Source organism: Falco rusticolus, chromosome 6 (genome assembly GCF_015220075.1).
Source record: "Falco rusticolus isolate bFalRus1 chromosome 6, bFalRus1.pri, whole genome shotgun sequence".
NCBI classification, from domain to species: Eukaryota; Metazoa; Chordata; class Aves; order Falconiformes; family Falconidae; genus Falco; species Falco rusticolus.
Genome location: NC_051192.1, coordinates 48,454,991 through 48,482,500, shown reverse-complemented (window position 1 = coordinate 48,482,500; position 27,510 = coordinate 48,454,991). Strand labels below are relative to the sequence as shown.

The 27,510-nt window shown below is 42.0% G+C and overlaps 1 protein-coding gene across 5 annotated transcripts in view; it reads left to right on the top strand.

The window, feature by feature from the left end:
- Nucleotides 1–27,510, top strand: part of UTRN (utrophin) — a 413,274-nt gene that overhangs the window by 44,090 nt on the left and 341,674 nt on the right. For 3 of the 5 annotated variants that reach the window (XM_037392249.1, XM_037392253.1, XM_037392247.1), the window contains exon 1: nt 17,688–17,793. The exons of the other annotated variants lie outside the window; for them this stretch is intronic. In XM_037392249.1, the coding sequence (XP_037248146.1) occupies nt 17,700–17,793 (94 nt within the window). In that variant the 5' untranslated portion in view covers nt 17,688–17,699. Of the gene's footprint in view, nt 1–17,687; nt 17,794–27,510 lie in introns of those variants that run through there. 5 annotated transcript variants of the gene reach the window in all.

Genomic DNA, 27,510 nt, shown 5'->3' with positions numbered 1-27,510 from the left:
CAGCAGAAGATATGGGTGGCTATCTTCAGCTTTGTTTAGCTTCCCTGCTTAGCTGGGATGTCACGTCGTAAACTCTCATGATGGTCTTTTGGTGTTTTTGTCAGTTTTTGAGGGATTTTTGGAAGTATAGTGTGGTCGCCTTTCCATCTGTCCCCTTGCAATTATTCATATAGAAACTAATGCTGACATGAATTTTTCAGGTCTGTTTGGATTGTTGAGTGAAAAATGTGGAAAGATTAGCCAAAGGGAGCTTTGTGCTCCATCTGCAAGGAAAATTTTGGGGTTGCTGCTTTACTCTATGCAGCTAAATAACAAGGGATAAAAGTGTCCTGGGGTGACCAATATCCCTTGCTTTTTCTTGGGATTTTTTTTTTCCTTGTCTTAGTGGAAGTTTATGAATTCTCAGTAAAGTTTGTAGAACCTGGCCTCAAATTTTCATCCCAGGGTAGAGTGTTAGTGTGGTGAGCTAAGCACGGATGTGGCCGTGTAGCTATAGAGGAGTGTGTTCCCTTATGGCAGTTACTCAAGAATATCTTTGAATATTTATACAGTAAATTAACACCATAGTGTAGAGGAGGTTTGGCAGAAAATCTTTCAGGATCTTGCAAGCTGCTCCATGTGAAGTTAGTGGTTTCTTTGCAAAAGTGCATATTTTTTAAAAAACATATAAAATGTGCTGAATAAGGATGTTGAGAGTTGAATCTGGCAACATGTGATTCTGCAAAGGCATCTTGTGTTACGGATTGTTTTTTGTTTGATTGGACGTTTATTTTAGAAAATCACTTATATGGGGGGGAAGCTTTGTACCTGCTCCAGTGGATATCTGTTTCACTGAAATTCAAGTAGTTGTATTTTGTAGAACTTATTAAAGGTTTTTCATAAATTGCAAGTTGACCTCAGCTTTGATAAATTTGTTGGTCTGTTCTGAGTTGTTATTGGCATTAATGTGCTGTAGAAGGAAAGAGTCTCACTTTCTAATTAAAGTGGAACTCTTCATGGAGTGATTTGAAGAGCTCTCACTTCCTTTCCCTAATTTTTCTGAGCTGGCTTTCCTTTTGTTTTCCCATAGCAACCTGCTGGGGTGGAGGAGGAGCCTGTATTGGGGATGAGGAATAATTCACTTTGAAGAACAAAGTTTGACAAATCTAGGAGAGTGATGGAGATCGTTAAAAGTCAGAACAACAGGACTGGCTTTTAGAAATTACTAGATTTACAGTGGCTGTAGCCTTGTCAGGTGGAATTCTTCAGCTGGGTAAGGGCAGAGTAATTCCAGCTTAACACCCACCTCACTCCTCTGTGTGTGGGTTGCACCTGACCCACTGCTCCACTTCACCCACTGCAGGGTGCATGGAAGCTAGCTCATAAGGTTGAGGGAGAAATTATCCACGCGGATCTTTTCAGGTAGGAAGGTAGGACTGAGCTTAACCATCTGTAGGCACTTAAATTTCATGACAGAATGTCAGGATATTATACCCTTTGCCAGTCATTTCTTCATTAACCAGACATATGCAAATATAATATGGTCTGTTAAAATTTAACCCCAAGAGATGACTTCTCGGCAAGCTTTCTAGCCCACAAGGATCAGCATTTATGCATAAAAAGGGGAGTAGGTGGAAATGCTTGAAATGCCTTAGAAGCCTCTTCCAAATTAATACAAAAATACAATGGCTGAAAAAAAAAAAGCAGTTTCTACACATACCATTACCAAGTGTTTAGTAAGCAGTTGTGTCTAGCAGGTGTTGGGCAATGGAACAGGCTGACAGAAGCTGTGTGCTTGTAGTGTGTTTAAAATACCTATTAATGAATTCGGATCCACTTTATTATTTAAGAATCACCTTGATTTGTTTAGCAGTTAAATCTAGTCTAGCTACTAAATCATAGTATGGCTAGAGTTTTGTTTGGGGTTTTGTGTGATGTTTTTCCATCCCACTGTGGTTTTGTCCTTCCCCTGCCACCTTGTTATTTCTTACAGTTATTTTTGTTGAGAGGTGGTAAGAGTAAAGAAGCAGCTGTAACTTTCCATGTGTTTAGCCTTTCTGAACTTGGTTCCCTGTTGGTGGAATTTCTCGGGTGACTGAATTGCTTTAAAAACCTTATTTCAGTTGGGTACGGTCTGTCAGTAGAGCAGATTGCTTTACAATAGTTCATCTCTCCTGTTATCAGTCTGAGCGCTGTGTCTTGCGTTCCTTCAGTGAGTGACCCTGTACATTTCAAAGGTTTTAACATTTTTCTTGGCTATGTTTTTCAGTCTATGCAGCCTAACACCAGAGCCATCTTATCAAAGATCTTTTATCCTGTTAAGGGAGGGTGTTCCTTAGGATGTGCATCCAGCTGAAATTTGAAGTGCTGGAGACCTCTTTATGCTATAATCTTGGGTCATTGTGTCACAGTGGTAGTAGCTATTGATTTTTAAGGAATTGTTTTTCCTGCAGATGAGGTCTGTTTGTACTGCAGAATAGCAGGGTGGGTTTTTTTCCTTTTCTTAATTGGAAAGGAAAACTGTAAAATAGGTGTTGTCTTTGCCTCCCTGATGCACTATTAATTGTCACAGACCTTGTGTTTGACAGGTGCGTGTAACATTCAGGTTATCTATAACTCAGATTTGTGCCTTGGTCAGGGGAAATACCAAGAAGATCTAGGAAGATCAGCCTTGATCTTTAGCACTATAGCCTAGTCTTTTTCCAGAAAACAAACAAATCATAAAAGAAAACCTACAAAAAAGGTTTACCCTGACTTCCCGCTCTTTTCTCTGTTTTCTTGCTGCAGATGTAGACTAATGCCTTCAAAACTGAAAGATGGCAGAGCTTTCAAAGATTAGTATGTTTCTATAACTTGGTTTTTGTTATAACTAGTAATTGGGTATGTGGGCGTCACCTGTGACTAACTTTGAGAGAAGAGCAACAAGATTTCTGCTAAGTGGCAGAAATGGCTCAAAATATTGAATACTAAGTATGTCAGTCTGGGATAAGCCAAGTGAGGGGTTGTACCCGCTGAAGTTACTGTAGGGGTTGGGGAATGGAGATGAGTGAGTTCCAGGGAAGAAAAGGCTCTTTCTGAAAACACATGCTTTGTGAGTTTCAGCCCTCAGGGAATGACATATTTTTAAAAATGCTCCTGTTCCTCCCCCTCCCCCTCCCCCTCATAAAATGAATGGTAAAGTAAATAGAAATGTAATTACGCACCTCCAGCTTGGATGTTTCTTCCTGATGTACAAAAGCACAGCCACAAAATAAGGTGGTGTTTTTAAGTGATAGAACAAGGTGCAGTGGGGTTGGGTTTTTGTCATCTTTGTGTATGCTTAAAGATAAAAGAGACAAAAGTATATATAGATGCATATGCCTGTGCGCACATATATGTATATACACACACACACAGAGCTATATATATTTTTCCTTCAGGTATTTCCATTTGGAAATGGTGAAATTCCTGAGAAATTATGCAGCCCTTTCAAGTTGAGAATAATTATACAGCGGTGTGCAGATCTGAGAATGTTAGAAGCCTGTCTTTAATGAGGTGTTTCCAGTTGGTTGCTCAGGAGGATGGTAAATCCTCAGTTCGTACTAAAGCTTCTTCCATCACGTGTATTTTCCTCCAGAATGAAGAATGCAGTGTGGAGAATATGTATTCTTCACTTATTTTTAAAAAGCAATGCCATAACTGAGCTAAAGGTACATCTTTAGAGTAATCCAGAAAAAGGCTTATAAGGGGGAGAGATTCAGAGCAGAAGTGGCAGACAGAGGATGTTCTTACCGCTGAAAGCTAACTTTGTGTGGTCAGGGACTTCATGAAGTAGGTACAGAGAAGAAAGAATGCATCTTGGGCAAACAGCTGAGGGAATTCAGAAAACAGCTGGGAAATTCAGAACATCTTGGGAAAGCAGCCTTGGTGGGATGATATTTATTATTGCTTCTTTCCTGCTTCCCTTCCACTCTCGACCCACTCCCATTTTCCAGGCCAGCTCTGGTATCTCAAATGAAAAGCAAACTCAAACTCTTCTTGCAACTATTTCTGGATGTTGAGTTCAGCTACTCTGTATGCTTGGTGTAAGGCTAATTCCCAGGATTTCTCATGGGTGTTTTCATTTTCTGACATCTCTCAGTTTCTCTTTTATGTGTGCAGTGTCTGGACATTGGCATCTGGACTCCGGAGACACAGGTAGATTCACTGCTCCCTTCTGACTCTGCTGGAGAAAAGCTGGTAAAAGTGTTTCTACTTGATTCAAGATATAATAATCTCTTTCGGTGGTCAGGGTCTGAATTTGGGAATTCCTAGCTGTATTTCCCTCTCCCTGTATGTTTATGACGCTTTCCTTGTCTGTCCACTTCCTTACTTGTGTATGCACGTGTGAAAATTGTGTTTGAATTGCCCGACTGAATGAGCAGGGGTAGTGGTGGCTTCATGAACTTGGTAGGGATGGTGGGGAATTTTGGGTTTGCTCTCAGCCCGAGGTCCCCACCCAGCTGGGCAGGCTTGTGTAGCTCCGTGCTGGTGGCTGTGCTGGGCTTGCTCCTGTGAGCTTGCCTTTGTCACTCAAAACTTAACAGCCTTTGAACATCATGTATATGGTTTCCTAGTGCTTTCTGTTTGTACTGTGTTGTAAGATCACCACCACGTGCCCAGCTTTTTAGACAAAAGAATTGCTTTATGAATTTTTTTTTCCTTCCATTTCCTGCATGCGTTGCTCATAAATCCTAGACAAAGGTCCGGCAATAACTTGTTAATGCAAACATAAGATGCAATTGTTCTAGTCTGCCTAGCTTCCACTTTCTAATGGATTTTGTATATAGGCACAAGAGATACATATGTGTGGTGATCCATCCCTCCCCCTCCTTCCTTGTTGATCTTTTGCTGCTGTTGGCACTGTTGCAGTGCCAGAAACAGACTGGCTATAGAGGGCTAACTCTCGGCAGTGCTTAGCTGGAAGGTACGTGGGTATTACAGTGATGGTGTCTAGAAGATCTTTTGATGACGGAGATCTTGGCAGTGCATGTTTTCTAACCTAGGTTACATTAAAAGACACTTGGCTTATTCTGAAATAATTTTGGAGAACTTCTGTTCAGGGTGACAGTGCTGAAACACTTCCACTGTGTTTCTGTGAAGCTGGTGTGGATGAGATCACTATTTTGTACTCGCAATGTTTACCAAACCTTTTGAACATTGTATTTGGTATGTGTGATGTTTTTCTTCTTTTTCTAGGGTGATACAGCACTCTTTAGTGTGGAATTTAATATCTGTTAAATTTTTTACAGATAGTGAAGAAAAGCCTGTTGCAGCTGGCTGTGATTATAGGCTACTGCCAGCATGCTGGAATAGGAACTTAGGGTAGAGCAAGTTGAAGCAAATGAAATGCAAACTTCCTTATTTTTAGGGTGGTATTAGCCATGAAGCTTAATTATGAAGCTTGGTCTTTACCTTTAGAAAAAGGTAAAGCGTCTGGGCTGAAGCTGTGAAACTTCTGATTCTCGCAGAAGCTCTGTATTGTTTCTGCAAGCAGTAGGCTGGATTGGATAGCGTGTACTTTCTTCTCGATTCCCACCTCCCAAGCCCTGCATGGTGTTGAGGTTGCTGCTGCTTGAACCTTCCTGCTCCCCAGCAGCAGCAGAACCTGGCCATGCCTTGTATCCTCCCAAATCATAACAAACATCTTGGCTTTTCTGTAACAGAAGGTGGGATTTAGGGGAGGGGAAAATCCACAAAGAAACTCTGTCATCTGCTCACTGTGTCTGTGATCCGTCCTTGGGCTTTGGGGGATGGGCAGGCCATAGGATTGGTCCAGATGCTGTGGTTCGGAGGCAAGACATGAGGAATTCCCTCCTGTCATCGCAGCAGCCCCAACACAACATCCCAGCAGACTTCCTGGTTGGAGAAGTGGTTTCAGTTTGGAAGCAGGCTGTTATTGACACTGGCTTTCTGAAGCAGTGGAACAAATGGCAAACCGACTGCATCATCAGAGTGCCCTGGGTGGTTTTGGCCGGATCTGGCAGCTGAGGGCATGCGGGATTGAGTGAGTGGTCGTGATAATAATTGATAGGAGCTCCAGCTGTTCCTGTAGTAGTCACAAAGTTCTTGCTGTCTACAGCTTGACGTGCACCCTCGTACTGTTCTACCCCTTCTTCACCAGATACTGAAATACAGAGTTTGAAATGTGTCGGAGAAATTCCATGCAATTCTCAGGGGAGGCGGTGAGGGCTGGGGCAGGTCCTTGGCACTCCTCTGGGCTTGTTTGTCAGATAGAGCTGGCAAAGTGCTGTGGCTCAGCTGGGCTTCACCAGAAACCATGTGTTGGGGGTGGCTATGAGTCATGGTCTAGCTGGCTGCTGAAATGCCATCGTAGGGATGCATACAAGTTAGATATATTGTGTAAATGGTCTCCCCCCTAGTGTTTGCCTGTACCTGCTCTTGTGTGCTGGTGGGAGTTCAGTGTTTGCACGTGGTGTGGACCCCTGGGCATCCCCTGTTCTCTGCTGCTTCTCCATCCCAGTTGCCTGATCTTGCATGCAAGAGACAAAATGGGGGGCATGCAGTATTTATTTTCAGTATTGGTAGGAATTTATGCTCCCTTCACTGGGATTGTACAGGGATGCAATGAACTGGCCTGCTGCACCTCATTGAGTTTTGGCCCTACTGATGGAGGGTCAAAAAAATGCTTAGCAGCTGTATAGCTTGGGGGTAGAACAAGGCAGGGAAGATGAAGTTAATTGTGGTGGAATGGGAGGTACAAGATTGTTAGGATGACAGCACCTGATGATCATGTGGGATTGAGAAGACTGAATGAACTGTCTTGTGATTTGCTTTCAGAGCTGATTATTTTTTTTCTTTCCTTAACAGTAGTGAGGTTTTTTGTTGTTTGTAGGAGGAGTAATTGAGTGTATGGAGGCAACTGGGGAGAAAGGTGGTAGAAAACAGCAGGGTTTGGGCAGTTTGATGTAAAGGATTTGTGGTCAAAGTAGATTTCTAAAAACTGCTGGGTAACGTAGCTTCTTGACTCTTTGGTTGTTTGCCTGCGTCCATGCTAGAGCTAATTTTCAGTGACCCAAGGCTTTGCATACACTCTGTAGCAGGAGTTTTACCAAAGGTAGATGGTTGTAGTTTTTAATGTTATTTAATAACAACACAAACAATTTAATTGCGTCTGTATGAAATTCTGTTTCTGAACATTGTCACCCTTCTCCTAAACTGCCTTACTTATCTCGTGATCTAAACTGTAAAAGTTTTTATTGTAGGCATTCTCCCCCTTTTTTTCCCTGACACATTTATGAAGATAATATGTAATGGGGGGTTGACTTCTTCCTGTGGCTGACCTGAAGTAATTCTGTGATTAGAAAGTGATTTTTTTTTTTTTTTTTTTTTTTTTTGAGAAACTTTGTTGTAAGGAGTGGAATGTGTCAGAGCTCAAAGTGAGTTTCAAATTGATCAAACAAAAGCACCTACAAGGAGACTGAAAAAAACAAAAAGGTTTAATTCTGTGATCATGGTACAAAGTTAAAAAAAAAAAAGCAAAGCAGCTATGAAGTTTTATAATACTTCATTCATACAGCTGTCTTAAACTAGTACAGTTAGAATGAGGAAACTGCATAAATAACAGAGAAGTGTATATAACAGTATAACTGTCTGTGGGAATACTACAGTTAGATATTAAATTATTGATAATAACACAGTCTGTCTGCTTGAATACAGGTATTATAGCAAACTGCTCAAGTCTAGGACAAGCTGAAGGCAGAGTAACAAACAGCCTGGAGGGCTGCACACTCGTGAGTGAATTACAACTGCCATCAACTTGTTTCTGTGTTTTGTTGTTCTCCTCCTCCTCCTTTTTTTGTATTGGAGTTTTACCAGTGCATAGAGACTTCTCTAAATAAAAAAAAAAAACAAAACAAAACAAACTTGTCTAAACAAGCTTAATGCAGCTTGCCTCAGTATTAGCTTGTGAAGTTAAAGCGCCTTTTGCCTGTATGTGTCGACAGGCCTGCAGAGAAATGAGGCACACTTTTCAGTAGCACCCTGTTGCCACTTGAGAGCGAGAAGTTAAGCTCCTAAGAAAGTAACCTGATGAGACAACCTGCTCAGTGCTTGGTAGCAGCAGCAAAAGCCAGTAGGATAGAAGGAAAGACAAGACAAAGTAAGGAACAAACCGCAATTTGGAGCACTTTGCTTCATGTGCGAGGCAGGTTGTGGGGTTATAAAAGCCCACCTGCTGAATGGAGTGAGTGTTCTGAACACACAGGATGGTGTGCAGTGTTTCAGAGTCTCAATCTATCCATTTTGGTGGAAAATCCTTTCTTCCAAGTTGCTTACATTACATACTCATGTATTCGTAATCGTGAGTGTACGCACAATATACATATTTTTAAAATACATGAAAGCCGTCATCGTTTAGTCAAACAGGGAAGGGACAAGACAAAGGGGAAAAAAGAAAGTTTTTAAAGGCTTCAGCTTTACAAATGTTTTTGTAAAAGTAACATGAAAATTTTTTGAGCCTGTCATAAGGTTGTTGCAGTAAATGTCAGATGGCTTCATAACTGATAGTACAAAGTGGTGGTGGTGGGGATGAATAGCAGAAAAGCTGCTGCTCAGACCATGGATGAGACTGTGCACCTGCTCACACTTCAAACTTGAAAGTGTGAGGCTTCAGTAAGGTGATCAATAATGTTTGTATAGCACATACATCTGTTCTCCACCCTCAAATTGTTCTAAAATCAGCTAGTAAATAATATATCGTTGACACTAAATATTTATGTGGGAATGCTGTGTTGCATCACAGTAATTGTGAAGCAGGAATTGTGTTTTGGGGCTTCATTTTTCTGGCTTGGGAATATGTGTGATTTGCCAGTCAGTCTTGCACAGGAAGACTTCTTGGAACTTACTGTACCTGTGGCCTCTATGTCAACCTTCACATCACTTGAGCTTTAAATTCAACTAACACTCAGCTACACTGGTGACAAAAGCCTTACTGGGGTGGCAACAGTAGCAGTTCATCATTGTACCGCAGTAGTTTGGGAGGTACAGATGGAGTTTTTGAGACGGGTACTGTGTGTGATTGCAGGCTAACTTCTGATCAGTGTATGCTAGCTTCACTTTGAATGTTTCTGGGAGTTTTTATTATGATATCTTAGTGGGTGGTGGCATTTGAAGAATAAAAGAATGCGATCCTTCTGTCCAGTGGAGCTTTGGTAATTACTCCTCCACACACTTGAGCTTAAATAACTGAGCCCAGTGTTTTCCATTTGACCTGGCAGAAGCCTGCAAAGTAGATGCACAGAAAGCTTGCTAATGTTTCTTGAAAACAAGTGAAGGTGTAAACACGCTACCATTTGCCGGCTTGTGAAATGGTATCATTTACTGCCCCTCAGCTGCTTGCTGCTGCCGGGTCCTCTTTCCATCACACCTCTGCCGATGGTGCACACTGCTGGTTTGTGTGAGCCTTCCTCAGCTAGTGTGGAGCTGAGTGAGGTGCCTGATAACCCAGCTATTACTTAACCGCTTCAGCTGGTATGGGGGCTGGGCTGGTACCCGGCCTCTCCTTGAGAACCTGAGCAGGTGGCTCGAGAGGGTACGCTTTATTTGGGAAAGGATGTGCACATATCTTTCCGCTGCTGTTGGATCTCTGCTTATGAGTGCGTGTGTATGGTTACCTTTAGAGAGGCTTGGGGCTTTTTTGTGTGTTTAGTTGTGTGGGTTTTTTCTTCCTCTAGGTAATGGTTCAGTTGTGCTGTGTGCTTTGTCTCCTTTCTGGTCTTCTCCTTCCCCTAGTCCCTTGATACACAGAAATGCTGTGTTAAACTGAAGAGCCCTCCCTCCGAGAGCTTTAATTCTGTTTCTGAGGCCCTAAGAAAGCAGGTTGATGCTGTTTGTTACTTTGCTCTTTGTTCTTATCTGTTTCCCATTGCTAGTTGGCAGTGCAGTGTGGTGGCTTGATGTTGCTATAGCTGCTGTGTGATGGTCCTCTGTAAACTGACCTCAGCCTCAGACGATTTTAATAACCTGTTATTTTGCAGGTTCTGGTAGATTCAGTGTTTAACAAAAGACATGGTTTTACTTCAATCTTTTTCTTGCTGTGCTAATTGGTGAGGGAGGAGAGAAAGAAGACCATTAATTTTAACAATAGTTTTAATGATGCACTTTTAGTATCTGACAACTGCAATGCAACGATTTTTTTTTTTTTAATACAGTCTTTGTAAAGTGTTATACCTACCAAAACATCTAATATTGGATTATCTTTTGAAATATACTCTCTGGCCTGGTTGCAGTCTTGGCAGCTTTAAACAAACACACAATGATTTGCAATTTGTAGCTGTTGAAAGCAGATCAGTTGCTAAAGGTTGTGAATCAGTGTGTAAGCTCTTAATAGTGAGTGCAACTTAACTGTTGGGACAAATTAACAGGAGGTATAGTAAGTCTGCAGTTAGCTGGAGGCTTTAAAGAGGATTTCCCTGGAGTGTGTTTTGTGGGGCGTTGTTTTTGGGTGGGTTTTTTCTTTTTGTAAAGGTGTCTTTCATGAAAGTAAAGCCTCATACTGTGGCAGCAGAGTAGGTAATTTTAAGATGGGTTTTCTGTAGTTTGAAAACCTTTGAGGTGTGACTCTGGCTGGGCACAGCAGAGGGAATGGTGCAGCACCCACCCTCCTCAGGCTGGACAGTGTGTGGCCCCAGGGGCTGTGGTGCTACTCCAGGACACTGGGCTGGGTACGTGCACCCAGGCTCTGCTGTGGTGCTGAGCCAGGTCCTGCACACCCAGTACAGCTTTCCCCTGCCGAGCTGAGTAGGCATCTTTAGGTGTGGGTTTTTTTGGTTTGTTGGTGTGTGGTGGTTTTTTTTTTTTTTCCTTCCCCCCCCCCACTCTGATAACAGCGCTGCTGTTTCAGAAAAAGGGATGCTTGCCTTAGGTTCTTGGCAGGAGACAGGTGTATCCTCTGAGGAATGGAAAGTTCAGCTGTAGATGAGTTGGGTGTGTAACTGTCCTCTCTCTGTAAATGCTGTATTTAGTCTTAAAGGACTAACTCCAGTCAGCACAAAGGAGTCAAATTTCTCATATGTATTTGTTGGATGTGCTAATGGATCAGAAGCTGCTTGCAGGAAGGCTGTCTCTGAGCTGCCCACAGTCAGCTACAATAACTACAGGGAACAGAGTTCCTCCTCCCTCCCCCTTAATTTCAGGGTGCCTCTGACGGTTTCTTACTGACTTCTAACTTTCTGGTCTAGGAAAAGGCAGCCTGTTTAGCTTGGGGAGCTCTCTATAGTACTCTTCCTGTTCAAGGAAGGAATGGAGAGACTCGGGGCTTGTAATGCAGACTGTTTGCAGATCCTTCTTTTCCTGGGAAGCAAACCTCCCCATCCTCAGCATGGTGACTGTGGGAAGTCCAAAGGCCACCATTAACAGTTCCCGCAGAAGTCAGAGCAGCTGTGCACAGTGCTGTCCCTCCCTTTGCCCTCTATAGCTTTTAATTTTGGAAAAGGATGTATAAAATGGGAAGTAGACTGGCTCTGGGTGGGAGAAACTGAATGCTAATTTTGAGAAGACTGGTAATAAATAAGTATACTTGTGACAGCCAAGTGGCAGTACACAAATAGCGCGCTGTAAATGGTACAGTTGGAGAGTTAACGTCTTAGAGGGTGCTATCTGATCACTCGCGCACTGTCCCAGGACATGAAAAACTTCCAGATGTTTGGAGCGGCCGTTGTTGGTGGCACTCTGCTAACTGCTAATGCCTCAGTCATGGCTCTGACTGTGCTGCTGTCAAAATGCACCTGTGAGAAGTTTAACTGTGTTTATCTCCCCTCCTTCTCCCCCAGTGGTAGGAAATGAGGGTTTTAGTTTTCAGGATGAAGGCTGTAGTTGCAGCACTAGCTGGTAGAGGTGTTCTCAGCGAAGGTCTGAAGGCTTTGGCAAGCAGAGGGCTTTGTGCTTGCTCCAGACCTGCTCTTGCTGCTCTCCAGGCTTCCTTGTGTGCTGTCCTTCCTGCCTGCCCAGCCTGAGGCAAACCCCAACGCCTCCGCACAGCCCTGCTTGGTCTGTGTGGGGAAAGCTGTGAGGGTTGGCTGCTCCTGTTGGCTTAGTAAGGTCTGTTGCTGTTCAGACTGTGTATATATAGTGTGTCTGTGTGTGTATATATGTATGTATAGGTAGGCTGCATTTAGAGCTTTTAGCTCCTCCTTCATCCCATGTTGTGGTACCTAAAGTTAGAAGGTGGTTAGTACTTTGCTGCTGTAGTTGGTGGACAGGGAGGAAGAGACTCCTTCCGTGTAGGAGCTGTATCCTGTGGAGCTCAGAGTATTTAATACATTGACCTACAGGCTTTGGAGTACTCTGGGTTGCTCTTTTGCTGTTGACAGGATGATTCTTATTCTTTTATTGATGTGTACCCTGGCCTGAGTTTGTTAGCAGAAGTACATTTAACTAACAGAAGCCAGAATGGATACCTACTCAAGTGTGCTCAAAATTAACATAACTGCAACTAAAAATGAAGTCCTACAGGTTTCCTGTTCCTCCCTCCTACATCTTCTAGTTTGAAAGGAATGAATCAGAAGACACTTACTAAGGAAGAATCCCTGTGCAATTTAGAAGGAAGCTTTGGGACATTTCTGTTCTTGGAGGCACAAACCGATGCTTACAGTATGAGTGACAGGAAGAGGTACAAGTAAACTTTTATTCATATGCTTAAGTAAGTCATTGCTTCCCAAGCTTTGGATTATGGCCTGGCATGTGGAGGACAGAGGAACAAGATGAGTTTTGGAGGAGTGCCTTTTCCTACAGCAGTTAGTAATGCTGCAGGGTCTGCTGAGGGCAGTGTCCTGTCCTGGTGGGCTGAGCCCAGGTTCCCCAGTCTGTCCCACTGCAGCAGGGCAATGCCTGCGGCCTGGGCAAATGGTATTGAGAACTGTAAACCACAAGGGTGGCTGCTTGGAGGAGCTGGGGCATCACATCTCTCCTGTGCTTGGGCTTGCGTGCTGCCACTTGGGGGTCAGCACAGGGCTTCCACTGAAATACACGTTACACCCCAGCATACAAGTACACAAGCGTTGAGCTGTGCATCTGTCACACATTGACTGGGACTTGTTTAATAAAGGTGCCCACAAATGGGCAGCAACCTTCTTTCAGAAGGTGTGCTTAGCATCTGAAATGAGAAGCAGAATGCAGAAAGCTCCTACATCTCCTGCAGACCTGCTGTCACTCCTCTGGGCTGCTGGCAACAGGTGGCCCAGGACATTTTGTGAAAGGGGAGCGCTGGTTGTGTGTTGTGGTTGGGTTTCACAGATATGACTGTAATGTAAACAAAGCTTTCAGAAAGATAATGTGCTCCATGGGTTTTCTCAGTATTTACATTCAAAATACTCCCTTTAGTGTCTGTACAAGAAGGAAAAGGGATTTCCCCCTCTCCAAAGATAAAAAAGGAACTTTGAAAAAGAGTAACTAAACCTGTGGAGATTCTTGAAAGGTGTCACAATTTGTTATCTACGGTTGCTGCTGTTATTTCTTTTGCAGGATGGCTCAGTTATTTGCAGCAGCCACAGACATGCTGTTTTACAAGAACCATGTGTCAAGCGCAGGGCGGCTGAGGCGCTGCATGCCGGAAGGGTTTGGTGTGTGAGCACTTAGGAGTATTTGTATGTTATCTGTATGGCAGTGCTCCAACAGCTGCCATACTCAAAACTGTGTTCCTCTTCCACAGTAGCGGGGGCCATTACTGTACTGCTGATCCTTTTCCAGGAGAAAACTTTTTGCTGATATGAACCTGCTGTGTGAAAGGAGGTTTAAATAACCAATAAATAAAACGCTAAAAACTTTGTTATCCATCTGAAGCTGCTATTGCTGTGGGTTTTCCTGGAAGTAGGGGTTAACAAACACTTGAAACATTACATTTGGTTTAATTCCTGTCGTTGCCTTTTCAGCATCCTTCTCCTTAGCATTGCTCTCTAAGCTCTCTAATTTGCTTGCTCAAGTTGCGTGGTCTGCTAATTCAAAACATGTTTGTCGGGCCAGTGGAAAGAAAAAAAAAAAAAAGTCCTGTCATGTTGTTGTGGTGAAATAAAACATCCTGAAGAAAATTATGTGGTGTTAATGTCCCACAGCCTGAGAAGTGCTTATCCAGAAGCTCAATATAGCAGTGTTATAAAGGGAGAGGTAGTGCAGGAACCCTGCAGAAGCGTGTTCCTCCTCCGGGAAGGAGAAGGCACTTGGCTTGTGCATGATGGAGAAGGAAAGCAAAGGCAGAATTCTGTATCTCCTTGCTTTGATCCCATAAGAAATTCTCTAGGTTGTTGTTTGTTTTTTTTCTCATCCATAAAACATGCCTTTCTCTGCAGACTTGTCTGGAAGAGTGGAAGTTCAGGGCAGGATTAACCAAGGCCTATGTGGAACAAAGCTAGAAGGAGGGAGGCTGTGAAAAAGAAGCCGGTTTCCTCTTCTCAGGGTCAAGGCATTCAAGGCTCTTGGAAGGCTCCCAGAAGGCAAAGAAGAAATGGAAACCAATCCCATTCTAGATTGCCTTGCATACAGGGGATTTTTATAATTAAAGGATGTTGCCCTCCAGTCCCATTGTTGTTTGCTTCTGTGAACTTTAATTTTACTTTAGACCTGGTGCTGACTTCATACGTGTTGGTGCTGTGATAGAGAAGTGATCTTAAGTATTTATGAGCTCACCTCCAAATGAATGGATACAGTTCTCTGTGGTTTTTCCTCCCCTTTTTTTAGTTTTTTTTCTTCCACCTCTACACTCTTTGATCTTCCCGTTCCCTGCTGCATGGACTGAGCTATGGATGGGTTCTGTCTCAGATATGAGGGGTGGCATTCAGACTTCCTCTTCTATGAGGACTGAGTTGCCATGTAAGCTCCAATTCTTCTGAAAACTGTTAAAGTCAGCTTGTCATGTGTTGAGCCTAGCCTTGTTCTTCTCCATGCTTTGTAATACGTGGACAAGCATAAAACCATGTCATTTTTACTTACTATACTTCTACTTCGCTCTACTTCAGCCTTCCCACTGTAGTTTCAGCTGGTCTGTTTGACTGGTATTTTTTATCTTACATGATGATAAGAAGACTAGGCAGCCAGCCAGCTGCTGTTGAACTATAATAGAGCCAGTGGTATGTACAAAATTTGATTACTGCTGTCAACACCAGAGTGAATAAAAGAGAGCACGTACTGCAGTCAGAGAGCTGCTAAATAAATGGCCTATTGAATTCAGTAGTAGTAGGAATAAGGCCATCTTCTCCTAACAAATGAAGTGGTTTATGGGTAGAGAGTGTGCTAGTGTGTTGAGCTCTTGAGTTTGTTTAAAAAAAAAGCAAATACTCTTCCTATGCCTTCTTTGAAGATTACTTTCCCCAAAAGCTTCCATTTCTCTGTTGCTTATCAGCTTTTGTGGTTAACGCATGGATTTCACACCTAGTACTTCAGATTTTGGCAGAGGCCATAGCTTCACTTTTAAAAGTTTAGCTTAAGAAATAAATAAAAAATTCCTGCCATCCTAAAGCTAAGTTCTTTGCAGACAGGTTCTGATATGATACTAATAATTCTACATCCCTATTGGTTTAGTATCCTACATGATACTAATAATTCTATCCCTATTTAGGCATGAGATACGCTATATTTAAATTAAAAAACAAAACACAAACCCACACAACAACACAACTCCCCCTTTTTAAGTTAATAAATACTCTCAGTATCTATCCTTATTGAAATGCTGGATTTTCAAAGTAAAATTTGCTGTTAGATAAAAGTTGTTTCTCTAATGTACCTGAGGTAGTTGCTGATGGCAGGCAGAGCTTGAGAGCTAGGGTTCTCTGGAGAATGTCTGGGGAACAAGCAGCTTCCCTCAGACCCTCTAGCATCTTCATGTTGAAGAGCGGCGGCTCAGAGGCTGGTGTTTCCCTTAACTGCTCTCACTCCCCCCACACCCTTTTATCGAGCGGTGGGAAACCCAGGAGTGTTGTAACAAACCATAGCCAGCTCCTGAGACTTGCACATACCCTTCAGGCTTGGCAAGTGTCCGACGGAGTCTTAATTTGTTTATATACGCGCCTTACCTTGGGGTGGCAGGGCCCGAGGAGAGATGGGGAATTGGATCAGTAGGAGAGCGCTCTTAGGGAATGCAGACCGGTCTCATCAAGACTTGGAAAAAATGGGGGTTCTGGGTGCTGTTCTGGTGTACCTGCATGGCCGCCCGCTGTCATCTTACACCTGGTACAGCTGGCAGTGTCTTTTTGGTTTGTCTTTGTGAAGTGCTTGGCACAGTAAGGTTTACATTTGTGTTTGCTATGGTAAAATATGTCCTGGTTGGTTGTTTCTAAAATAGGAATTTTAGCTTTAAAACTTAATTACCTTTCCACTTCACTCTTGTTTGTGTGGTCGACAGAAATGTTTGGATAGAAATGTCTGATTTAGGCCCCTGAATGTACGGTTGTCTTTATTCAAAGAAACAAAACTCCTTTTGTGTGCGTCTTTCAGACTTCAACTTTTGAGGAATTCTTAAAATCAGGGAAAAAAACCCCAACCAACCCAAAACAAAGCAAGACAAATTCTTGCCCCCCTCCCTCCCCTTGATTTCCCCCCCACCCTGCCCCCTGCCCCAATAGTGTCTGTCTGGTATGTGGCACAGTAAATTGTCCCAACTGCATATTAATGAAGAGATCAGAGCTGTGTTTAGAATAGTTCTCTGAGAGCATAATAACAATGAGACAGACAAATAACATCTTTCTGCTTTTAAAACCAATTCTCCTGTGCATAGTTCCTTTCTGGTTGTAGTGCTTGTACTTCTGTGTTACAGTTAATCTCCTCTTGTGTTATTTTTTTGTGACTACTGGAATTCTGTACAGTTCAGTATCCGAAAGCGTGTAATCTGGAATTGCACATCTCTCATAACTACAGAATTTGGAGTCCTCCCAATTTGATTATAAAGTTGGCAACAGGATGTTGAAGGTCGAGGGACTGGATTTGCCTTCTGTATCAGCGGTAAACCCAGTTTAAAGGCCTGCTTGTAAAATAACTCTGATGCTAACATAGCCTTGCGTTATTAACCTTCTGCTTTGCTGGGCTGTGGTCCATCTTGTTTGCCATTTCCGCTGTGCAGTAATCCCATGCCTAATCAGAGTCCATAATTTTTTGACCTGAAGATTTAAAATTGTAGAGATTCCTATTCATGCTAAAATCTTGTGTTAACGTTTTTTGTGCTCTTTTGAAAGGCCATTAAAATGTTTGGATGCTCACCTTGCACAATTGTTCTGATTTCAAGTTCTACCAAATGTATGGAAAAAGTGTTGTGCCAATACTTGCAAGCTTTTTCCAAAGTAAATGCTAAATATCTGTAGGATTTTTAAAATTAGTATGATATTTGACCAGAGAGGTTGATCTGAACAGAAAAGGAGAATTGCTGCCTTTCCTGGTTTTTGTATGTAGAATTCACCTTGCCAGTGCTTTGAAAGCTGTTTTCATAAGGTGTAGCAAAGCAGCATATCCATCTGTTTTTAAAGAGAAAAATCATCTCAGTTAGCTTGAAGCCTGTTACTTGTTCGTGTGCAGTCTTTCAAAAACTTTGTTTCCTGAATGGTTGGTTTTGTCAGTCACCATGTGGCTGAATGTGTTGAACCCTCTGAGGAAAACCAGTGCTTCCCTCCCCCTCGAATCCCGGCATGCAGTTCTTGCGTGGGTACTAGCGTGTACTTCCTCTGCATCTTCACTTTCCTGTTTTTCAAAGAGTGAGCTTGATCATGAGCGTTCACACAGCCAGAAAAGCTGTGTGGAAAAAGTACAAGGTTGCTGCACCTCAGGATGCCGACACGCAGACCTGTTACCCCTCGCCGGGTGAGTGCATGCTTACCTAGGTTTTCAAGACTGTGGTGGATAAAAGGATGCAGTCATGTTGGTCTGTGTTTATCTTCTACATCTGATGCAAGCTGATTTTCTGAACTCTATTTGAGTTTTCTGACTCTTAACAGGAGCAGGTTGTGGAGGCATGGCAGGAAACAGTCCGGGGAAAGGCTGTTTTCTGTGGCACTGCTCCATTGCAAGCGCTGTGCGAGCTCTGGCTGCACTGTACCTGCGGTCGCAAGATCCTCTTGGTAGTGCTTGTGTCGTAGGCTTCCTTTTCACCTATAACGTGTTTACTTTTTCATGGCGTAAGCTTATTGCTGTTCCATCTGACAATCTTTAATGCCCCCAATTTTCTTAAACTATGTATTGTTACAGTGGTTTCAGTGTTTAGTTACGTTTGGATTCTGTACAGTTCTTCTTACTGCGTCTTCTGGGACTATTTAATATATGTATTTATAGCAGTGCCTTCACCCCTCACACTTTTTTCCATTTTGGTGGTATCTCTAGGGAGCAATATTTTCTGTAACTTGGAAAGAATATGTTTTGGGGAGGGGTGCTTTGGAGGAGAAGAAATTGGGGGTATTTTCTTTCTGCCATCCTTTCTTACCAGTTCCAATTGACATCTTATGGATCGACTCTTCTGCTGTTTTGTGACCAGGACCAAATAATACAGATTGGCACAGAAAAGGCAATTTGAGGTTTTCTAGTACCTATGAGTATCCTGTTTAGATACAGTAATTGGCAGATGGAGGCTGATTATTTTGTGGAGTCGTGGATGCAGAACCTGCTGATCAATAGAGAATTTGGTCCATTTGACTTGTTTGATGTGGGTTTTTTGGTGGATAAAGCTGGAGTCTGAATATGGATTTTTAAAAAGAGAAACAAAAATCCTCTTAAGATGTAGCAGCATAATGGCTAACTTAAGAATAAAATGATGGGCTGGGACTCTGATCTCATGTATGTTTGCTTCTAGAACAATGAGGTGGATTTGGATATATGCCAGTTTAGTTAAGAGCAGGAACTTTTCCTTTATGGCCCTGTCTGAACTGACAAAAATGTCGAGAAGACTCAGTAATGTGAGTGAAGTTGCTTTTAACTGACTCTGGAGAGCTTGCTAAATTATAGGTCGGAGAGATCTGGTGTTCTTCAAAATCTGCATGTGTTCAGCCTGCTAAGAGGTACAGCTGCAGTTGATCACTCTTGGAAAGTTAGAGGTAGGAGAAAATCAGTTTCCTTGGTTTTCAGCCTGGGCCATTGTTCAGGGAAAATGTTTGTTCTGGCTCTGTGTGAGTTTGAGGACTATATATTGATTTTTTTTTTTTTCTTCTTTATCATTGTATTTTTAGAAGAGTATAAACTTGGGGCAAGTGTTATAATCAGCCATTCAATTAACTGATGAACACTTGAGTTGTGAAACCTCTAAAATGTTCATCTATGGGATAATAAAGGGGTCGATCTCTCTGAGATTTTCTGTTTCAGTCCTTCAGGTGTTTTTAATGTGTAAGTGCCAGTGTGTGTAGGTAATATTTGGTGATGTTTGCATGTCTATGGATGATTTCTCTGATGGTGCCTGTCCTAACTGGGACGAGGCTAAGATATAAATTGTCTAGTTGAGTAGCAGCTACTTTATTGCTCAGGTGCTTGGTGTGATTGAGCAGAGTGTGCTTAGTGACTGTTCCTTAAGGCCTGTTTAACTCCCTGTGAGCTGAGAACCCCCCGTTTTTAAAAGTGTGCTTATCATGGCTGGTATATTGCAATTATAATTTTTCTTAATCAAACAGCAGAATTTTCCCAGGGAATTCCTTCCTAAGTCTTCATAAAGTGTAGGACACTCAATTTGCTTCCCAGGAGAGTGACTGTCTCAAATGCACTGTAATCTGCTCGCTTTTTTTTGTACTATGTATTTGGAGGCTGTGAGGGACTGTGGCTTTGGACACTCAGAAGGGCTGGTGTTGGAAATGCACAGAGAAGAGGAGAGCAAAAGATCTGAAAAAAAGGTAGCAGGTTAGAGGCACAAGAGGGAAAATGAAAGAAAAACTGAAGGTAGAGGAAATTAAATTTGCGGGGGGAAGACTGAGGGGACAGAATTTTTGTTGATGCAGTACTGCAAATGTTCAAGCAGGAAAAAAAATGGGTGGAAAAACTGGGAGGGCTATATGTGTGCATAATTGTTTGTTCTTCATGTCCATTGCTTTTCACACAAATCCAGAATGTAAATATCAGGGAGGCTTTTGAGAAGCGTAGGAAGCCCGTGCATGCTGGCTGGAAGGCTTAGAGGTGATTCTCAGCCTGTAAACATTGTGCTGCCAGCAGAGATGCAACTTCAGTTTTGTTGGTCAACTGCTTGTTGTGAGGACTGGTGGGGGCTGGAAGAAAGGAGGAGGTCGGAGCTCATATATGATAGAAGTATATGAATGTAAATTAATTGGTTTAGGTGAAAACAAAATGGGGAAGACTCTTCTGTCCTCTGAAGCCTAAACAACATGAGCACCTCTAGTCAGAGCAATCTTTGTTTTTAGGCTATGTTTATAGCCTAAAACTTACAAAACAGCAATTTAGCTCATCTAGTGGGATGTCGTCTTTATAAATGTCTCACCTCTCTTAATAACCTTTTAAGTTCAGGTCGGGGATGGATGCTGGCAGCGTGGTGGCACTGGTAGGCAGTGTGGTGTCTAACTGGAACCAAAGCTGGCTCTTTTTCTGGAAGAGGGAAAAACAAGGGATCTCTTACTTTCTTCACCTGTTCAAACAAATGGGCTCTCTTCATTGCTGTTCCATGGCATGGGAGATGGTTTATACTCTTGCAGGAAAACTTCTGAAACTGTTCCAGGAAAGCTACGGGGCTATTTTGTATTTACATATGCATACCTTACTGGTGTAGCAGTATTTGATGTGAATATTTTTAATTTTTTTTTTCCTACCTCGATTGCCTCATTACCCAGATGTATGTCACCCTGTCATTTGAGGGGAGGATTCTTACCCTATATTAAGGAGGTAGAAAAAGATGCCAGTACTGCAAAACCTTCCGGAAGAGGTTGCCCTGTGGCACTGTTTCTATAAAAGGTCAACTCTTAAAGCCAATAAAGCACTCTGCAATAATTGAACAATCTGTTAGCATTTTAACAATATGCCACTAAATATTATTACGTTAGCTTTTTCTTCTGTTGACAACTGTATTTAAAAGAGATCAATTTACATTTTGTGTGAGCTAATTATTGTGCAGCTTCCACCCCAGTGATTAAAAGTGTTATTTTTTTTTTTATAGCAGTAGGAAATAATGGCAATTACATGACTGAGGCATTTTGCAATAGTTCCTGGTAGTTTTGCAGCATTTCTTTTGAAACTCTGCATTTAGCTTCTGTTATCATTTTGAGTCTCCCCTTCTGGCTCTGATAGCCTACCTCTGGAAATCCCAGGAACACTAGCCTACAAATGAAAAGCTTCCTTCTGGGTGGGAAGGAATTTATTTGTGTTCCCACAAGATATATGCAGCTTGAAATTATTCAATCATGAGCCCATAGGCTGTTACGATAGTAAAAATATTTATTGCATTGTTCACGTTGCTGTAAGCCCTGGGTTGGTTGGTTTGCTTAGTAGAGCTGTGCTGGGCATCAGGTTTGTTTGATTTGAAACAGCTCTGGCTTTTTAAACACGTGAAAAAGGTATGCTTCCTTTTTGGCAGCAGGTGATGAAGGATGTGTTCTGAAATACAGCATTGTTGTAGATGAAATGGGTAAGAACAGATTACATAGAATTACTATTGTATTATGTATGATAATTTGAAGAACTTTTGGGTCTTCACACAAACTGATTTTCAGGTTCTGAAGGACTTTATATTTTTTTTTAAAACTCTTCCTATGTATAATAAACTATTAAATGCACATGCATGCTGAGAAAGTAGAAAATAGTCTTCTGTTGTCCTGTAGTACAGTCCCGTTTGCAAACTGTCGGGGAGCGTTTTGTGGCTGGGAGCAGACTGTGCCCCTCCGCACTGCGCCGGACTGAGCGGCGCCCGTGACTCACTTCTACCGTGTGGAGAAACCACGTTCCCTCTGGCCGGTGAATAATCTGCTGCTGGTTCACTTTTATGTTTTCGCTAAAATGTTCTGACCCTTAACTGGAGGGTTCCATATGCTTCCTGCCCTCGTCCCTGATGAATAGGGCAGGAATTGGCAGCGGCATGGCCTGCCTATGTGACCTAATTTGTGTGGAGTCTGGGTGGAGCCCGCTCTAATCTACTAATCTCTAATGAGAAAGTGAATTGCCGTGGTTCCCGGCCTGATCCTTCTGGTGGGTAAAAAGTGTGCTTGTGCTGCAGGGGAAAAGGAGATGCCTTGTGTCGTGACACTTGTTACACACTGAGACGGGTTTCTAGCTAAGTGTTTAGAAAAGCGGCAAACAAACGGTTCAAGGGTCGCCGCAGAAATTCAGAAACGTGGTGGCTGGCTTCAGTGCTGCGCGGGGGGACAGTCGGCAGCTTTCCCCTTGGGTCTGCCTGCATCAGACCTGGCACGCAGCAGTGTGTACTGGCAGCTTTCTGTGATGTTTGACAGTTAAAAAAGCAGTTAGTGTCGCTTGTGCAGATGGAAGCAGAATCGTATCTGTTTTATCTGTCTTGTGAAATTTCACTACAGTGTGGATTTTATGCTGCTGTTATGAAATATCTCCTCGTTATTGAGACAAAATATTGTTCAGGCATGCTTAACTGTTCTGGGTCCGATTAACACAAAATTAGAGCCAGAGAAATACTAACTTCCAGCATATAGGTGCAATATTCAGTTGTATGCCTGGGATGCAAAGAGGGCTGGGCTGATACTGGAACTGTGACAATGTTGACCATGTCAAAGATCACGCATTTCCCTTTGTGCTGGTAAACTGGCTAAAAGGCGTGCATCAAGGTTTTTAGCTATAAGGCTACTTTTTTTAAAGAAATAATGTGTGGTGACCTGGGAGCTCCTGTCCCTGCTTGACCCTCTTGTGCTAGTGACTGGTTACAGCCCAGTGCTTTTGCGGGTCCTGAGCTGTCCCCCAGCACCAAGGCTTCAGGACTGCCTGCCTCGGGTTGTAAGAGAGCATCCTGCTGGGCTTTCTGAGCTGGTGGTGTGGAGCCTTTAATATAGCTTCTTTTTCTCTCAGCTATATTTTCCCCTTGCTAGAATTGTACAGCTCAATCATTTTAAGCTTCAGATTATTTTAAAAGGTTCTTAGCTGGTTTTAATACCTTGTAATGCAAAATATTTTTAAAGCAATTCATAAAACACTGTGTGCAAACCATTGAAATTAACTTCTGCTCCCAGCTCAGCTATAGTAAAATCAATATTTACTTAGCCTGTGTGACCCGAGTCTTTTTATATATAGGAAAACGTTTATTTTCACTGCTGCTTTTAAGGTAGCAAAGAGATAGTAAAGCTGATACTTTCTGAAGGTAGAACAATAGGTCCCCTCTAAAGCTATTTTCTCTCTTATACATACAGTCTGCATGTTTTTTTGTCAAATTCGTCAGGCACGCCCCTTTCTAAAAAAGTTAGTTGCTATTTTCACCACTTATAATGCAGAAAGCAAATAAATATGATTATGATCTTTTTTGTTGCTGAAATAAATACAAACTTGGAACTGAGTATTTGAAAACCAATCTATATAAATAGCATTCACTTTCTTTTCTCTAATTTTTTATAATCTGTCTTGCATTATATTTTTTTGACAGAATAATTTGTTGCTAAATCATGTGGTAGCTTTCTGTTCAGTGAACAAGTTCTACGCTTCAGCTTGCTGGTGACAATTTGAGCCTGAAGGTTATACACTGGGATTCTTATCACTATGTACAAGAAAGGCAGAAAATGCTGTCACCTGATGTCTCACCATCATTCCTGTATCTGTTGCCATGAAATCTCAATCAAGCATTTCTTATCTAATCTGCAGGCGGTAACTCCAGTAGCTTAAAAAGGTTCCAAGTGTGGGTTACACAGATAAAGTTCTTGTGAGGACATGCCTCGACCTTATGTTTAGTAGTATTGAATGCATGTAGAGACTCCCACAATGATCATGCTCACATCTCTAATAAAAATGAGATAAAGTGTTGTTGATTAACTTCACTATCAGTAAGTCATCATTTGATACTGTACTTTGCTGTAGTAAGCGAGCAGTAAATATGCTGGGCACTTAAATGGAAGCAGGTATTTTATCCTTTCTGTTTTTGACCTGTGGACAGAACTAATTATACAAAAGTTAGTTAGCAGCAAGAATTGCAAGTGCTGGTACCTAGACAGGATTAAACCAATTGCAGAGTACCTCATGGTTTTTTAGTTAATTCTGATGTAGTTTCGTTCTTGCCTTTAATATAGTCAAATGGTATGTTCTTGAAAATAATCAAACAGTCTGTTATTCCCACTTCGATGTACCGCGGCAGCCTTCTATTGCAGGTGCTTTCGGTTTTGAGTAATTTATCTGTCGGTGACTACGGGAGAAAAAAAAAGCGCTTCTTTTAACCAAGTAATTTTATTGGCTTTGGAATTGAAAGAGAAACCAAGATATTGCTGACAATGCAAGATATGTTATCCTTCTGAGATACTTCATTTTGGCAATGAATTAATATCAGAAAACAGTGCTGTTTCAAGTGTTGTTTCTGAATGAAATGATTTATGACTGATAGTGTACAATACCATAATACGCTTTCCTTGTATGTAGAGCATCCATTGTTTCTCTGGTTTGGTTTTTTATGTATTTGATGGTTTGCTTGTTTGTTGTGTGTGGTTGTTTGGGTTTTGTTTTTTTTTTTTGGTGTGTGGATATTTTATTTTTTTTTTTTACCAATAAAAATAGCTTCAAGAGTTTGCCCTCAGGAGTTGAGCTGGAATTATTTTATGGCCAGCTAAACTAGTTTGCTATCTTACCTGACGTTGTTCCCTGAGCTAAGGGGAAAGATTTTTCTGCATAACTTGCAGTAAGTGTGCCTTATTGCAGTTAATATCATCTTTATTGACTCTACAAAACAGGTTTGGTGTTCAGCCCCTGTGGTGGATTGACTTTGGTAGCTGCCAGGTGCCCACACAGCTACTCCTCTCACTCCCCCTGCAACTGGCCAGGGGGAGAAGATAAGGTGGAAAAAGCTCGTGGGCTGAGATAAGAACAGGGATATCACTTGCCAATTTCAATTGTGTTGAAAGCAGACTTGATGGGGTGGGGATTAATTTAATTTATGTCCTATTGAAATAGAATAGGATAGTGAGAAACAAAGACGTAAACTAAACCACCTTCTTCATACCTCTCAGCTTCTTCCCAGGCTCAACTTCACTCCTTCATTCCCAAATCCTTGCCACCCTCCTGCAATGGGAACAAAAAAGCCTGCTTATTTAAGTTATATCTTCAAATAGTATTGTTTCTTTATTTGTGTGAGAAGCTGGCTTTTCTTGGCAGACGTGCAGTCAACCCTCAGCAAAAGCATGAGTTTAAAAGTCCAAAAATGTCCGCATGCTAAAAATGGACTCTTGGTCTGAAACAAACTTAAGTATATCTGAAAATAATTCAAAATACTATTTAGCCAATATGCTAATGCTTGTGGGAGCAAGGTTTGGCTGACAGTGTTTCCTTGTACCTTCCTTTATGGCGTGTGGCTCTAAAACCAACAAACGAAACCCATGTTGAGGCAAGCAGACTTGCATTAAATATTTGCAGCATCTTGGAAACACTCCTGATCGGCTGCTAAGCAAGTGCAATGTTCTGCTGCTCTGAGTGTAAACATGACTCTTGTTTTTAATGGCATCAACTGAAGTAGCCTGCAGGAGCGGTGAGGCTGGTTTACAGCCAGTATAAGCAGAAGCAGTGGATGTTTTATAGCCTCTTTTCCTGACGTCCTGGAATGGCGTTCTATATTCCTGCACAGTACCCTGTCTCCCATCCCCTCTGCAGCTTGCACAAAACTGCATGCCTTGAAACTATCACTTTCCAGAGCGATAAAGGGTGACTCGGGTCACAGCGGCAAAAGGTACATGTTCTAATAGCATTGTCCTAGCAAATATCCTTGAACATTACGCACAGCAGAGTCATCGCAGGTAAATAATTAGCTGTTGTTTTGACAGTGTTAAGGTGCTCTTAATCTGTAAGATAGGAGACTGTTTGGCTAGCCTAAAAAATATTCATTCTAGCCATTTGGAGGAGGGAACAAACAAAAAAAAGCCACCCAAACCCCACCAGAACCAAACATGAGTGTGTACACAAATTACCAGTTTCTGGAGGAATTCAGACAAATAAGTGTTTTTCATCAGTTCGGTAGTTTAGCGTGCAGCCCTGCGCAGCCGCTGCTCCCAGTTCAGTTAAAAATCTGCTGTAGCACTATGAATAAATCTGTAGCCATCTTATTTTTCATAGTGTAGTTTGTGGGAACAGAGCAAAGTTGATGCTGGAGTTAGAAGTTCCAGGCAGCCTACAAAGCAACAATTGTTGTGGGAAACGCTTTACTGGTGTACAGTAGCTCTTGAAGACTTTTGAGGCAGCTGATCCTCTCTGATTGACTTTGTTTTATTATTGACTGCTTTGTGGTGGAGGAGTGCTCTCGCATGCCTAGTAAAACATGGAAGCTTTTTTCTGGTTTCTCTGTCTTTGTGCATTCATTCTCCTGTCGTGTTCTCATGGGAACATAAGTGAATTATTGAACCTTCGCCTTTGCAAGAAACAAATCACATGTATAGTTAAGGAAGAGTTAAAACAAAGCTCTGAAATGGTAACTTACCCTGTCAAATAAATGTTTGTTTTGTGGGGGAAACTCCCTGGTATAGGTAAAGTGTGGTGCGTTTTTAACTTTGCACAAGTATGATATTGCTAATAGTGTGGCGTGTTTTCTGTGTGTGACCTTCACCTTTCCTCCTTTTCTGTCATGCTTAAATACTTCTTTGATGTTCTGTGATATCTTCCATTTCTCAGGCTCTTGTTTCATTCGCTCCTTCCTGGTGTTACTATAATAGGACACTTCTGTGTTTATCTCTTAACTCTGTTTCTGTGTCTTAACTGATACCTGTTTTCTGTCTCAATCTTCCCCCCTCCCCATATTCCTTTCTGCTGTCCTGTGGTTTGGAGATTTACACGATCCAGTTGATGAACTTGTGTCATAGAGTTGGAGATGATACGATAAATACAGATACCTGCGTTTCATCCTTGCTCGCTCTTCATTTTTTGCAACTCTTCATCTCCCAAGAATTGAGTGTCCTCGCATACTGCTTTCTTGTATGGCTTTTTCCACTCTGCTAAAGGCAGAGAATAAAAAAGAGAAATAATTATTTTCTGGAAGATCTGATTTTTTTCCGTAATGTTCATGTCTAGGAGGTGCAGGTAGTACAGCTTGGCAGCTGGAGTTCTGGGTTATCTTCTCCAGCTCCCTTACTGAGCCCAAATTACATTTTGCATTTGAAGGGCGAGAAGGCTGGTAGTTGCCCTTCATTGCTGTTGGTTTTTGCAGCCATGTAAAGACTTGAGGAATAATAGTGAAGTGTTGTGCTATGAACAGAAAGAGTGGAACAATGTGACTCTACAATGTTGTAGACCAGACTAAACGTTCTGAGCTTTTATTTGGTTAGTTTTTGGAAAGTTGTTGTGTTTTTTTCATTGTATACTTATCTCTGCAGGACTGGAGACAAGGCTTTTGAATGCAGAAGGTTGTAATTAAACACACCAAGATTCAAACTGGCATAATAGGTTGCTAAGTCAGCTCTCAGTCAT